At 37.2% G+C, this 16,781-nt stretch overlaps 1 protein-coding gene across 1 annotated transcript; it reads left to right on the top strand.

Annotated features, from left to right (window-relative positions):
- Positions 1 to 332: 332 nt before the first annotated feature.
- On the top strand, positions 333 to 2,434 carry LOC149576527 (Pyridine nucleotide-disulfide oxidoreductase family protein). Its single transcript, XM_089817726.1, has one exon. The coding sequence runs from the start codon at positions 637 to 639 to the stop codon at positions 2,203 to 2,205; it is 1,569 nt and encodes a 522-aa protein (XP_089673852.1). The 5' UTR covers positions 333 to 636; the 3' UTR covers positions 2,206 to 2,434.
- Positions 2,435 to 16,781: the final 14,347 nt, after the last annotated feature.

Genomic DNA, 16,781 nt, shown 5'->3' with positions numbered 1-16,781 from the left:
CCAAGCCAATTAAATTTTATTACCATGATCATACTGAATGTATCACACTTCATTGAATGGATGATTTTTTTAATAAAGAAGGGAACAATACATTAAATCCACGAGCAGCCAAACCCAAATTCCCAACTCGCACCATTGATAAAAAAACCTACTTACACAAATATCTACAAGTGAGCATGTTAAATCTCCCTAATGGCCTGAAAAGGTCACTGATTGAAAGATTGTAAAGAGCATAAAACAACACGTGAAATAGCACGCACTCGAATAGGGTACCAGACTCTGTGAGCAAGCCACTTCATATCGTGGCAATACGTAAACCTTGAAATCAATGCAAATGGTGGTTAAATCCAAAAAATGTCTCAAATGAAGGAAAATAAAAAGAAAAAAGATCAGCGTGCCAACTTTCTTCGGAAATGATATTTTTGCATTGATTTTAAAAATCCACCTTATCCTCATATTCCTATTTGTTCAATCAGGCCACGGGTATATGCCACATCGGATGGACTGCGAATCTCGTCCTGTTGCCCGTAATCTTCTTCGCTGATATCGAGCGGGGTTTAATTAAATAGTTACAATTTTTTAATCTGTCTCCGTGTTGTTGAGAGACACCGAGTCTTGTTTGCTGCTGCAATAACAATGGCTGCCAGTGCCAGTGCCAGTGCAGCCCAATTTTCAACGACCGCTGCAATAACCACGAAAAATAGTAACATTTCTAAGCCCTTATCAAGGGTATTATGTCAAGGCCGCACAACGAGTTCTGAAGCGGCCAGAAGACAAATGTGGAAAAATTTCAATGGGTTGAGAAGTGGATCCGAAGTTTCAAAGGATTTTCAGTCCATTTCCTCAACTGGGTTATTTTGGAGGGGGTCAATTGTGGACGACAAAGGACTGCGGAATTTCGGTGCAAAAAGAGGGGCCGCTTTGGTTGTGTATGCAGCAGCGGGGGGCAAAAAGCTGGAAGGGAGGAAGCTTAGAGTGGCCGTTGTGGGTGGAGGACCAGCGGGGGGCAGTACAGCTGAAACATTGGCCAAGGGCGGAGTGGAAACATTTCTGATTGAAAGAAAGCTGGACAATGCCAAGCCTTGTGGCGGTGCAATCCCTCTCTGTATGGTAGGTGAGTTTGATCTTCCTCTGGATATAATTGATAGAAGAGTCACTAAAATGAAAATGATTTCCCCGTCCAATGTGGCAGTTGATGTGGGTAGGACATTGAAAGAGAATGAGTATATTGGGATGGTTAGGAGGGAGGTCTTAGATAATTTTCTTAGAGAAAGAGCAGCTAAATATGGTGCCACCGTGATTAATGGGCTGTTCATGAAAATGGACATTCCTAAGGACAGTGATAGTCCATATGTATTGCATTATACTTCCTATGATGGAAATGATGTCCGGGGAAAGCCTTGTACTTTGGAAGTTGATGCTGTAGTGGGTGCAGATGGGGCTAATAGTAGAGTAGCAAAGAACATTGATGCGGGAGACTATGATTATGCCATTGCATTCCAGGAGAGGATTAAGATTCCTGAGGATAAGATGGTTTACTATGAGAATTTGGCAGAAATGTATGTTGGAGATGATGTTTCTCCTGATTTCTATGGGTGGGTGTTCCCTAAGTGTGATCATGTAGCAGTGGGGACAGGGACAGTGATTAATAAGCCTGCCATTAAACAGTACCAGTTGGCTACTAGGAATAGGGCCAAGGAGAAGATTGAAGGGGGGAAGATCATCAAGGTAGAAGCACATCCTATTCCTGAACATCCAAGGCCTAGGAGGGTTAAGGGTAGGGTTGCTTTGGTTGGAGATGCTGCTGGATATGTGACTAAGTGTTCTGGTGAGGGTATATATTTCGCTGCAAAGTCTGGAAGGATGTGTGGAGAGGCTATAATTGAAGGATCTGCAAACGGCGCTAGGATGATTGATGAATCTGTTTTGAGATGTTATCTTAAAATGTGGGATAAGCAGTATTGGCCTACATACAAAGTCTTGGACATTCTTCAGAAGGTATTCTACAGATCAAACCCCGCGAGAGAAGCATTTGTCGAAATGTGTGCCGATGATTATGTGCAGAAGATGACTTTTGACAGTTACCTTTACAAGACTGTTGTGCCTGGCAACCCACTTGACGACATTAAACTTGCAATCAACACAATTGGGAGTTTAGTGAGAGCTAATGCTCTGAAAAAAGAAATGAAGAAGCTTTCTGTATAGGAGAGAATTTTTCTAGCTGTTCTTCGGGTTTTGCATTTTGAAAACATTCTTCTTCTTGTTTTTCATTCACTATCTACTTCATTTTCAGGATTGGAAATTTTTCAACATCCTCATCTGTTAAAATGGTAATACCTCCTTTGTATTCTTTTCTATTTTATCCTTTCTTTTATATTCCAAGCAAAATTATATAATATATTTGATAATGGACACAATACTGAAGTTTTTATCATGGAAGCTTGTTTTGATCTTGAGCAAAATTTGTTATAGTTCTTACAAGAATTAATAATGTGGAAAAGGAAATCCGTTGCTACTTGCAAGCACATAATAGTTTTGCCTGCTGATAATGATTCTACCGTGACAGTTGAACTATCCACACAAGTGCATTGTCATTTCAGAGAACAAAGACATCATAGAAATGTAAAGCAACTTGTCTTGATGATATACAGGTCAAATAAACCTTAATAATGCAATGTAAATACGCATCTTATAAACTCATTCTGAAAGTTTGATTAAGAAATTCATTCAAGCAGAGGAAAAGAATGAACCATACCAATCCCTTTGTATTGTTAAGTTGACAAGCGGAAGTCTATGTTTAGTAGACATTTTAATATTGGGAATTTGGAAAGGAGGGATTCGGGTATGTTGAGGAAGAACAGGACATTGGAGGTCTTTTGTTTATGCCGATGTAATGTATTCGTAAGATTTGTAGCTATCTTCGAAACTAAAATTTTACCAAAGGCCCAAAACACAGTTGACAATTTAACCTATATCAAATAAATAACATGGAATCAACTCTTAATACATCTTTTTACTATCCAGGTCATAGATTATGACTACAATTCTTCCAGTTGTAGTAATTCCCTGACAACATGAAGCAAAAAATGCGATGGCTGTTTCTTTTGGGACGGTGATGAATTAATAAGTGGGGCCTTTGGTACTCAGTTGAATGGTTGATATCCTTATGACCAGATTTATTCACAGTTATGGTCTGTGCAACACATAGTCAGTCAGGTTTAGCTCAATTCAGCATGCATGCAGTCAGTCCCAATATATGGTCTTTAATAATCTGATATAGGATGGACAGCTATCACTATCTTATGTAAATCTGCTATGAGAGCTGTTGTAACAAGCTGGAATTTTGACGAGTTCACTTGGGCTGTAGGTTTTCTCCCCATAGGTCTTGGGTTCAATTCCCTCCCGGGTTTAAGAGGAGGAGCTGCTTGCGGGCTGTGGATCCCTCCCAACATGAAGCAAAAAATGTGATGACTGTTTCTTTTGGGATGGTGATGAATTAATAAGTGGGGCCTTTGGTACTCAGTTGAATGGTTGATATTCTTATGACCAGATTTATTCACAATTATGGTCAGTGCAACATGTAGTCAGTCAGGTTTAGCTTAATTCAGTATGCATGCAGTCAGTCCCAACATATGGTCTTTAATAATCTGATATGGGATTGACAGCTATCACTATCTTATGTAAATCTGCTATGAGAGCTGTTGTAACAAGCTGGCATTTTGATGAGTTTTCTTGGGCTGTAGGTTTTCTGTCCATAGGTCTCGGGTTTGATTCCCTCTTGGGTTTAAGAGGGGGTGCTGCTTGCAGGCTGTGGATCCCTCCCAGGGGAATAGTGTTGCCTCTGCTCACCCCTTCGTGGACCTCAACTTTGCAATTAGTAAGTCCAAGGTAAGGAAGGTTGTGCTGCTGAGCTGGGTCACAGGGATACCCCTGGTGTAATGAGAAAAAAAGCAAGCTTAATTTTAGATATCTAATTATCTATTGCAGGTGCAGAAGCAGCCAAGGATCATTTAATTTTGAGTATTTGAATTTGTAAGAATAGTTTTTCTTTGGAGTCCTTTGGGGTCATGACTTGGATCCTGATTGCCCCTAAGTGTCTCATATCTGTTTTATGCTGTCTCTTACTTTTCGTCTCACTTTATGTTCGAATAGAAGCATAGTTTTTTGGTTTGTTTCACACGCCCTGATTGCATTTTCCAAATCTGCATTTTTTTGAGTCTAATCACTTGGAGATGCAGCATTTACCCTTTATAGTGATGATTCTTTTGATACAACAATAGTAAAAAATTATCAGCTGGCTTTGCTTTTCAGCATACATGGATCCTAAGTTGCCGAATCGAGAATGGGAACAGGCACGGGTATGTGGGTACAAAACACTGGTTCGGTGGTTTTTTTTTGAGGTGTTGGGTACGTTTTTGGTATGTTCATGTATATTTATACACACAAATACTGATAAATATACATATGCATATACATGTATATATATCATACACACATATATATTCTTATGTAATATATACGTATAAATATGCAGCTAAAAAATAAAATTAAGTTTTAGAATGCCATATACCAATGCATATGCTAGACAAAATCATTACAAATTTCAAAATTTTAAACATATCGTTCCTATTTAAATTCACTTTTCAGAATAAAAAATATCAAACTAGAATCTCATGATAGATAACAGTTTGCTAATCAGCAGTGTAGGTCTTCAAAGTATCTAAAAGATCAAACTAGAACCATTAAACATTTCGACATTTACAAACATAAATCCCAGATGTGTGCCCACAGGAGATTCATTTTAGAATCCAATTCCAGTATGTTTTATACCCAGAATCACCCAAAAAGTTCCACGATTCAGCAAGTAAGCTTGGATCCTGATTGCCCCAAAGAGTCTCATATCTGTTTTATGCTGTCCCTCTTATTTTTCAACTAATTTTATGTTTGAAATAGAAGCATAGTATTTTGGCTTGTTTCACATGCCCTGATTACACTTTCCAAATTTGTATTTTTTTGAGTCTAATCACTTTGAGATGCAGCATCGACTCTGTATAGTGATGATTCTTTTGATACAACAATAGTAAAAAATTATCAGCTGGCTTTGCATGTCGGTAAAGATGGGGTTTTTCTAGTACAATTTTAGAAACAGAAACTGAACTCTTTTGCAATTCCACAACACTATTTTTGTAACCGCAGCATAAAAGGGATATTTCATATTAGTGTCATGTACCAGGGAAGATATATAAAGCATAGTTTATGCACTCTTCTATTTAAAAGGGACATATGTCCATGCAAGAAGAAGTACAATAACATTGGAATGAGTCTCATAGTGATTCAAGGAGATAGGTCCTGTTAACGAAAGTGCAGTTATGAGCTCAAAAATTAAGAGACTAAGGGATATTTCTTCTTGAGGTTGCTTGGCGGCTCTCTTAGGATTTGTTCATTTTGGGTTATGGGTTTATGTGTATATGGTGTTCCTTTGTTTTTTTTCAAAGAAAACACTGCATATTATTACACATTTAGTGTCCTTAAATAGCTCATCTAGGTGTGGGTTGATTTCATTGAATCAAGCTGGAATAAGTTCAAAATATGAGTTGGATTTATTCTTTTGTTTTGCTTTGCAAATGGGGTTGCAAGATTTGGGTTTAACCATGGAGGAAACTCTGTGGTTAAGCGCGCTCAGGCTGGAGTAGTACTGGGATAGGTGACCTCCCGGGATGTCCCGGTGCTTCACCCCTATGAGCATCACCTAGATCCAATGAGTGCTATGTGTTCCATTTATTCTCATGAGAGATGGATTCATGTTGAATCACTCTACTCATGAAACATGGGTCAATGAGTTTGACTCAAAAATCACACAATTAAATCCTGATAGCAGTATCACAATAATTTAAGTATTATAAAACTGAAACATTCTTTTAGTCGTTACTCATCATTCAACGAACTTTTGTTGTTTCTGAGATGAAACTTCAAAATACATGGTCAGCTAGGGTTCCCAGTGATGGAATCTAAAAATTGGTCTTAAATTTTCGACATTTTTCCATCCTTTACCCCATTTATGTGATGTCTATTGATCACTTACATTTGTATATGTTTAGGCTTCTTAAAACACCACAAACATATGATTTTGTGCAAACAAGAACATGTTGATAATAGGTTCAATGTGTTGATTCAAATAACATATTCTTACGACAGTAACTTGGAGTGTCCACAAAGAAATCAAAGATGTGCATAAGCATGGTTAACAGCAAGACAGTCCCATAACTCTTTTAGAAAGTGGTAAATTGGGAAACCAATCTCAGCTACCAATGGATATTCAGAAAAAGACAACTGGTAACTTCATTAATGCAGAGTCGAGTCTGAATACAGAGTGATATAGTTTTGAGAAGTTGGGGAGTTTTTGGCAAGCTTGCCATGTTAAACTCAAATAGACAATGAATATGAAAGGAGATAAAATTAAGGGCAATTATTGTTCAATAACTATACTACAGTGAGAACAACTGTGTCAAGACATCATCCAAGCAACATGAATCCTAAAGCGAATCCAGTCAACAACAAAACTCAGAACTGTGAGCCAATGCTGTTAAACGGTTGTTTAGTATATCTCATAATTCATTACTTTCATTGAAACTCATGTGAAGATTTAAAAGAGCTCTCCACTAAACAGAGTTGTCTGCAATTGACGGAAGTGAATCTGTTCGATTGTGAAGAACTCAGAGGACACTGGCTACCAATTTTGAGGAGTAAAACACGTATATTTTGACAGTTTCCCTGTGCAAAAACAATTCCAAGGGGTTGGAAATTGCAGACATGTATTATCACCAAATTCACAAATACCAAACGCACGAACCCATGCTATTTGATTCTACACAGCAATACCTACAACCAAATCCTATAGATAGCAACGTTAATGGCAAGATTTGATGCAGCGGTATCTTTGGTAAAGGATTCATGAAATTCAAAAGCATGGCATCCAAAAAAGAGCCCTTCATATAGCGAAGAAAGAGATAGAAACAAAGATATGTGCGTCAAGCATTAAGGAGATTCTGAGGAAATTAGGCAGAGGTCCCACGAGGGGGGGCTACATGTCTATTTTTCAGGTACAGGAGGTCCCATAAGAAGTTTTTCGAGGGGCTACAAGGTTAATTAGAATCTTTTCCTCCATGATAGGAGCCCCGCTTTTTTAGGAAGCGGATGAAAATAAGGTGGGGCTGGAAATAGCCCCACCAACTTGGGGAAAAATCTAGCCATTTGTCAAATTCTGACACTTCAAAACTAAAAAAGTCTTTATCATAAAATAAATTTTAGAAAGTTTTCCCTTATATTTGGGAGCTGAAACTTTAAAGTGAAAAATCCATAGGACCGCTCAGCTTACAAATTTCCTAAAAAATCTGAGTGGGTGCGGTTCTATTTTTAAGGAAGCTGGCATCCATGGGACCCCAGCCTTAGTGGAAGCTTGTTTGAGCCCGTGTAGCATATTGAGTGATACATTTCGCAGACTTCAAATACCCAAATGCCTCTTGCAACATTATTCCTGAGAGCAATAAAGTGTTCAGTCAAATTGAAATAGCATGAGTCATTGAATCAGTATTTGAAATGTGGAGCGCACGATGATATTGTCATCATAGTTTAGCGATTGGAGTTGGAGCTGCAGACGATTCATAATGTTTGGGGATATATATGAAAGGAGGAGTAATTATGCATTTGTGAAGCACAGGATTCCTAGTGTGCTCATGTGTTGGATAAACATTTTATCAGGCACAGAGGAATATGACTTCAGGGATGTTGAGAAAGAGGCGGGGATGATTTCCTCGGGAATAATATTGAAGTTGTGTTAGAAAGTAACCTAAGGAATGTAAATTAATTTGTGCCGATAAAGTATGATAATTACTGGATAAAGTGTTTGTGCCCATAAACCTATTAAGTGCAATTATATGTTAAAACACCCTATAGCCTGATAAATTACAAGGATAGTTTATTAATGAAGCGATAGAATAAAATAATACAATGGTTACATCCTATTGTGTATACAATATAAATAGCCATAGTTTCATTTCTGAAGAAGACATATTCGACATTCACATATTCTCAACAAGAAGCATTTTATATTTATTTGTATGGAGGAATAAGGGCTATAATATGACTTTGTAATATAAATCCAATTATTTTATTGTTATAATAAAATAAAATGTCTTTTGTTTATTATTAAATAACATGGAGATTTAAATTGCAGATGAATCGTCCTTTGTAATTTTTTTTGGAATTATGTATACAATTTAAATGTCAGAGAAGTGGACATGGTCATTTAGCATTTTAAATTTGATCATCACAAATATTGTGAAATATTAAATCATTTCTATAGCTATGTCTAGTTTGTCTCCCTACCAAAGGAGTTAAAGCTCAATCTAGACTAATCTAAGATTGCATGATATTTGGTCTGTCGCATCTTGATTATTAAATTGTTGGCAATTCAAGTGCATAGAGTATTATAAAGTTGTACGCGAAAAATCACTGAAGTTGACTCTTTTGCCCGAAGGAGCAGAGGCATTGGTATTTCTATTATTGAAGTCAGATAATCTATATCTTCCTTCCTAAAAGTATCAAATTCATTATTAAGAAACCCTATAAAAAATATTCAATTATTGCAAGTACTCAACATTCATTTCAATTTCATCGAGTTCAACGACCTTGCTAGCCAGAGAACTCCAAAGCTTAAATTCACTTTAGAAAAGCTCTGAACCAAGTGATCAGGTTGGAGGAGAAGGTCTACCCACGTATGTGTAGTGAAGCCTAAAGTGTAGGGGAATCAAGAAGTATTCATGTTTGTTGGTCATAACTAATTGTGAAATCCTATCAAAGAAGTGGCAGACTCTTGGATTTCCAATCTGGGGTTTTGGGAGCCAACACCCAAGATTATTGCTTTCACTTTGGCTTTTGTTTTCTCGTTGATACAACCCATAGGAACTTGTATTACTATGGACATAATAAGTTTTGTTAGGCTTGCCTCAAAGGGTATACCCATAGAAATTGTCATATCTAGGGATCTAAAGGAGACAACAAACATATGGATAGATAGGTCATCTAAATCAAATCAATTGTAATGTAAATTCAATCTCATCTAATGACAAATCTCTGATGAAAATATTAGAAATTATCTAAGCATTTGGTTATGTACGAGAGGCTGTGAGCTTGTAAAGTTGTAGTTTTTTGTGATAGTGGAATGCTAGCATAACAACACTAGCCTTCTCTAGGGCAATTTGTATGTATATATGCTCAAATTCATCTAATTTCCATAGTTCATACTAATCTCAAAAATTTTCTTTTGGATTTGATTATATAAATATTTATATGTTCATGTCATTTCCTCATTTAATTTATGTGATGAAGCCACTCTTTAAATGAATGGTGATTCTACATAAATAAGTGATTAGACTAGATAAGACAATTTGCATTATCGAACTATTTATCAGTCAACCTAACCAAACTATAGAACATATTGGTGTTGGAGCCATTTTTGCCCTTAGTGTAGATTCTAGTGTTACAGGTTGTAGTTGATGGCACTGGGTATGTTGGGAAATGCAAATGGTGAATTGTGGCGGAAGGCTTCCATTAAAAGTTGGAACTATCAATTCAGAGAAGGGATAGTTGGAGAAATGGAAGAAACAACCTAGAAACAAGATACATAACTATAAGTAATATTGCCGAATTTAGAGGAAGATGGTGCAAACATCTTCCTATCCATGGGGAAGCTTGATAAAATGGAGATCATGCAGGTGCTTATTGGTAAACTTTGGTTGTCTTTGGAGGCACCTAGAGTACATGATGAAGCTAGGTCTGAGCCCCCTAAAGAGCATGGAAGAGAGCAGACTCAAAACTATTCTTCTAGGACCCCAGTTAAATCACTATTCAAAGAAAAGCTGAGTGACAAGAAAACGTAAGGAAACTGAAAGTAGCCTATCCTAATGAGCGATATATTTCAACCCCCATTTCCTACCTGAGGAACAAACATATTTCTAGTGAAACACGGGGACTCACACCCCCTCCCAAACCATACCCATCCCCAAGACATTCCTACACCTGGTACTTGGAGTACTCGAGCACCCCCACCTGTGCCATTTTGCAACCACATTGCCACTGGGATGGGTACTTGAATTTCTATTTGAAATTTGATTTTTGAATGTTACTATTAGATATGTGCTATGTTACTATGTTGAATGTTCAATGGTTGTAGTTTGTGTTGCAATCTTGCCATGTTCAAGTATTTTAGTTCGATATGTTATACTAAAACATCATTTCATAACTAGCATTTCAAGTTCTATATGTATAGTATACAATAGTGAACACCATTCCTTGCCCTATCATCCCCTCACCGCTGTCCCCTAGTCATCCTAAAATTAAGGCCCATTGTCCCCCTATCTTGGAAACTTTTCCCAACTTCCCAATATACTCCAACACTAGTGTTACACTATATATTTCTTTTGCTTGTAAAAAGCTTTCTAATCATGCTTTCACTTGAGGAGAAAGGCATATTCTTTATCTGAAGAAGCTCACACCCATGAGTGAGCTAATCTTAAGTAGTAAATCAAATCTTGATTCTGTCTTATTTTTGTATAAGAGTGTTTCTTCAAATATTAGTTTTAGTTGGAGAGGTGGGACAAAATACAAGAGTAGGAGGAGAAGGCTTAAGAGTGGTGCACCCCAACTTTAGGAGTTGACACAACACTCCAGTTGCCATGTTGGCAAAATAAATAAAAAACATATCACCACACAACTTGGGATGTGGACAATTTAAATCTTTTGTTCGACCATTAAAACAACATGATAAACTTAAGTCATTGTCTATTTTTGAAGCTTTCATTTTGGTTAAGAAAATGTAGAACCTAAAAGCCAACATATGGATCACCAGTGAATGAGACATACTCATCTAGATTTTTTTTGTTCATGCACCATTACATATTACATATTTAATAACATTACCCAGTGCAATTAACTTGCATGCCACTAGATGTAGTAGACTGACTTGCATGTAAGAGGGTCTTGATAGGTTTGGATTGCACTGTAAATAATTTAGTACATTGCATAAAAAGATATACATGCCTCTAGTGACCACAATAATTCTCCCCAAATGTTGAAGCTGATGCAACTAGAGGTTGTTTTGTTGTATTTAGTTTTATTTGGTCCATCAAACTTGTAGAGGCAAATGCAGATTATGAAGGGTATTGATACTCCTTACTAGCATGTCAAATGGCTATTTCACCATCCATTCGATAGCATTGACACTAAGGGTGTGGTCCCATGGAAAAGGGGGCTTCTTACAAAACTTATGTAATTTTTATACTCCAATCATTTTAGAATGATTGTTAGATATTCACATAAATGATTTTTAAACTATGAAATCTAATCAGGCTGAGGGAATGGTGCTCCTCTGGGGCCTTAATATTTCTCTAGCCCTAGGAATTACTAATATTGAAGTCGAGGGTGATTCCAAAGTTATTATACATGTTGTTCACAAAAAGACTAGTGTTGGGTGGAGGGTCAGTACTATCTTGGATGATGCAAGTGCCCAAATGTAGAGATATCAAAACCACAAATATGGTCACATATAAAGAGAAGGAAATGGGGTTGCAAACTTAATGGCTGCCACTGGGCCACAAATGGAGGGTTAAGGTGTTGGAGGGAGGAAAATCTACTTTTGCATGAGATAAGGATCCTTATAATGAGGGAGGAATATATGGGTAGTCAACCATGCATAACACCGTCAATCGATACACATGGCAGCATTGTAAGGGAATCAATGGCTACCCTTTGTGTAGTAACATTTATTTACAACTCCGAAAAGACACTTGACACACTGCAATTGTGAGTCAAAAATGCAACTTTGAGCTTTCTTTCAAGATTTATGAGCACAAACTTTAAATGATACCGTATCATTATGATGAGATCTTGGTGATCTTAAGTATTTATTTCCCTAAGATTGCCTTAAGTTATAAAGGCAAGTGGTGTACTGATTATTTACGCGATATAAAGGGTTCACATGAGTATGATCAGGCGGATGACTTATTTATCGGTTATTCCCATCACTATCATCATGACATTGAAAGGAAAGGTTACGACCACATCCAAAAAGGCTTTTTGAAAATCATTTGTGTTATTTAGTAAAAAAACCGGTTTTGACATTTCTCAAAACTCTTCAAGTTGGAGACTATGGGTGGCAATAAGCTCTACATTGAGCCTAATAGGATTGACAGTGCCTTTAGGAACAATATGAAGGCCATGTTTGTGTGTGAGGAAGGGGGACTATTACAATTCATGGAATGCATGTATGGTGAGCATGATGAGAATATTTCGAATCAATTTGTTTCGTCTTGGAAGAACATGAAGGTTATAGTTGGAGGCCTAATGTTTGAGGTCAATGAAGAGGTCATATTGAAAGCCACAGGCCTGGCCATGGAGGGGAGGAAATGGAAAAAGACAAGTAAGATTTCTAACTACAATGCCCTTAACCAATTCTTCAATCTCCCGGAGGAACCGGTAGAAAAGTAAGGTGGGTTCACCATGGAAGATTTATCAGGCATTTGGAAAGATATTTGCCACAATATTATGAAGTGCTTCACTCTTGAAGATAAGTTTACTGTTTACTACTTGTATCATTTTCCTTTTCTGAATCATTTACGCCACAAAGCCTTAATTTCCATTCCGTTTTACCTGCTTCATTCTATTGAGTGCAATAGAGGCTAACAAAAAAGACAAGGATAATGCCATTTTGCATCAAGGGTTACTATTCAAGCTTTATAACTTTCACCATGTGCTTTGTCCATCGGTTAGGTAACCCATTGTCTCTCATGCAACCACCTCCCCAGGCCCCTTGATGTTGGCCCTTCCCATACTGGCAAGAACAGATCCAAATAGAATCTCCACTTGATGAGAAATCTAGTGAGCTCACCAAAAAAGGCAAGCATGGGGTTATACTGTTGAGTTGGGTGGTGTTATTGAAACCCCTAGAGCCCGTAGGTCTAACTGCCTTGCTAAAGAGAAGTGTAAATGTGCCTTGAAAAATGATGGAGGGTCAGATTATGATAGTTCCGTGGCTAACTCTATTGAGGAAATTTATGGCCATTCCTCTAGTAAATCCTTGGAATCGCCCATCTCCCTCTGATGTCAAAAATATCCCTATTTCCTGCCCCTTAGAGACCCAAAGAAAAACCTATCCCAAATCCCACTCTCAACCTCGTTGTTGTTCAGGTTCTGAAGAAGGCTAGTGGCTTGACTGCTAGTTGGTTGCAAAATGAAGGACAAAATTAACAAGAAAGACTCAAAGATTTAGGAGTTGAGAAGGGAGGTTGACAGCTTCAACAATTGTCTTGAGGACTCCAATAAATTTGCCATTAAAGTTATGCATGCTTGTTTGGTGATCCTTTGTGCCCTACATGAGAAGTTTACTAGGACTAAGCCAAAGCTTGGTGAAGATTACAAGGATATCCTCCAGTTCCTCAAGGAAGAGTAGACCTCTACACTGCTGTCTAGGAGGTTGGGAAAAAATTAGTGTTTTGCTTTATGGGTTTTCCTAGTTTTTTGTTTAAACTAGATAATTTTAGAACTTTTACCCCTTGCATGGCATAGATACTATGTTATTATTATTATTTTACTACATGACATTATTGTTGAGTTGTCATTTTGCATGATGCTTAACAACAAGAATTCTTTTGAACTCCTATTTTGAAAATTTAATCTAGGATCAACTCCAAGTTCTAAGCAATCTTGTGACCTACTGGAATTCGCTCAGTTGAAGATAGATGTGTTTGTTCATGAGGAAGCCTTTGTTGGTTTTGACTGATTTCAAATAAGATGTTGAATCTGCTTACTATCTCAAAACAAATAACCACACAAAAAGAAATATATTTTTGTATTTTTTTTGTTTTATAATAAATGCAATTTTAACTATGCAACTATATGAATTCTTAAATTAGCCAAATGTTTGTAAAAGCAAATAACAAAGATAAGGTAACAAGAAGTTTAAGCAAATGACTTGAAAAGTAAATTCCTAACAGACATAAGCCACAAAAATAACACGTTTGCAAGTTAAGCCTTTGAAAAGATCGGTAAGTAACCAATGAAAATAAGAGCAGCGCTTTCTTAATTCCACTAATGCAATTATTGATGAGAATTCAGTAACAGTAAGATGTTTCACTTTTCACCAGATTGCAAGGCCACAAAAAGTGCACTTGTGCGAGACAAAAAACTATGCAAGAACAATATGGTGATCTCTTCTTCAGCTAAGTACGTCACCGAAATTTGTAAACACATGGAAAGCACCAGAACTAAAAGATCACACTATCAAAATAACACTATAAAACTATTGGCTCAATTACACTCCATGAACATACATTCACAAAATATAACACACTCAAACAAGAATAACTACACTCTGAATGAGAGCACTAAAAGCATATATTATTACATCAAAATAATGGCCTAGAATACATATTACATTCTTGAATTTATAAGAAATTTTCTCCTCAATTTGTGTTGAGAGTGAGAGATCTCTTTAGGCAAACATATGCTTCTAAACTAATAAAACAAATCTATTTATGTACAAATTGACTATCCAACTGGTGTTAAGTAAGACTCCACCCTTGTTTATATCATTTAATGGGTGCATGAGCCTTTACATGTCCTAAAACAAAGAAAGCATGAGAAAATAAGAAGAAGAAAGCCATTAGATGATGTAAGAGTCTTCGAAGATGCCAAAAATAGAAGCTCCACCTTCCCTGGATGTTTGTAGGAGTTAAACTGTCGTCAGAATGCATTTCTGATGCATGGAAAGCTCTAAATTTGGAACTGACAGTTAATTGTTGATGCACCTCTGAATTCTTCAATAAAATTCAGCGCACTTTGGGAGAAGTGCAACTTGGAAGATAGGTTAAAAAAATGCAAAATTTTACCGAGTGTCAAAACTGAAATTCTAGCTTTTGGGTTTTGTTCCCCTTCACACCAGAGCTATGTCTGGGTATTTGCTCTTGAATTTCTCTATAATCTTCTTCATTTGGGTCACATCCAACAAATCTAAAGCTTCATATTTATCCTTTACCTTTTGTCGATAATTGCCTACCTCTATCCGAGTCTTTGGAAAATCTCCCAATTTCACATCTAATTGTAGCAATGCCTCTTTAGTCTTAAATTATTGTCTAATATCCTCATCAGTGAAAGCTTCTTGAAAAGTCTTCCGGAATTGTTCTACAACTGCTTGCACAATCATACATTTATCCCTTGACTCATCTCAAAAATGTCAAGGCAAGCATCACCGTAATGTCTCTCTACTTCCAAAATTTGCTCTTGGGTTTGATCCTTGAGCTTATGAATATCCGCATGTGATGTCTCCATTACTTTATTGCCATATGCAGTCTTCTCAATCCAGTAATCTATTTTATCTAACTCATCTACCGTATATACATCCATCAACATCCGATACCTTTGACCTTTTATTGATAGCAATGCTTGAAGATCATTTCCCTAGGTATGTAACTTGTCCATAAACCCAAAATCCTAGTTCTATATAGCAACCAACTTATTAGCATTACCCTGCATGTGGTGTAGCAATTTAAGATTTCCTTGTATGATTTGTACACCTTTTTCTTCAAAACTTTCTTGTCATTGCTAACAAGCCTTCAAAAATGGATCTAATTGTACAGTCTCCTTATCTGTCTTATCTAGTGTCGCACCTAAAGTTTCCTTGGGATTTTCAGGATCCAATGGACCAACTACTTCGTTCAAATAACCTCTTAGGATTTCATTCTACTTCTGGAGGTTTAACAATTCAAACTCATCCTATTCGAAGTGGCTAAACTCTTCTTTGATTCTTGTAGTAACCATCAATTTGGTAGTATCCATAGTGGGTTTTCCAAGCAAGATCTCCTTGATTTGATAATCTTTTGGAGTCAAATCCTCAATATCTACATGTAGAGGAGGGATAGCAACATGGGCAAACAAGTTCTAATTTTGATCACTCATAACAAAGGCCAATGTTCGTGCATCACCAATGGGTGGCTCAGGTTTCTTGAGAGCTTCAACTAATTCTCTCATTCCCTCTTCCTTAGTACAACACAATTGCATTTTGTGTCTAACCATCACCCCTTTTCTTAACCATTTCGGAATATATTCCATTGGAGATTTATCCTTAGATGAAGAAGGAGCTTGTACCACTAGGCGTTTTCCCTTATCATTCCTCTTCGAAGTCTTCTCCTTTTGTGAGAGATCCACATCAAGCATCTCTATGTCTATTGAGTCCACTGTCCTCACCTCTGTATCTTGAGAAGTTTGTTGAGGTTCCCCATATATTTTCCCCTCCTCTAACACTTCATTGTTGGGTCTTTGTTGTGGCTCTTCTTCCTATTGAGCTCATACTTGTTCTTCATTAATTGGAGGGAAAGGAGTAACTGAACCTTTATCCATGCAAAATGAATCTTGATTTGCTGATGGTGGATCAATTAAAGGTCCTAGTGGCTGAGGTGGCAATTGACTCCAACCCTCTTGTGGAGGTTGATTTTTCGAGGTATCCCTTATCTTGCCACCTACCAACTCAGTGCATATAGGCATGAAACCAAAATCTGACATCTTAAAGACATCAATCCCTTGGTCCTCTTGCTCATCAATCCATTGTTGTGACTCATCCTTTGAAGTTGTAGCCTGAATAGGTTGTGTAGGAACGGATGGGAGTGTTATAGTGGAGCTTCTTCTCCGTTCTACCTCAATGGCCCTAGCAAGATGAGTCCTTTGACTCAATG

Source organism: Cupressus sempervirens, chromosome 1 (genome assembly GCF_028749045.1).
Source record: "Cupressus sempervirens isolate cs-2001-9-10 chromosome 1, ASM2874904v1, whole genome shotgun sequence".
NCBI classification, from domain to species: domain Eukaryota; kingdom Viridiplantae; phylum Streptophyta; class Pinopsida; order Cupressales; family Cupressaceae; genus Cupressus; species Cupressus sempervirens.
Note: the sequence above shows the minus strand (reverse complement) of the source record. Positions and strands in the feature narration are given on the sequence as shown.

Coding starts and splice junctions, on each gene's coding strand:
- LOC149576527 (XM_089817726.1), top strand. CDS start 637: ATGGCTGCCAGTGCCAGTGCCAGTGCAGCCCAATTTTCAACGACCGCT.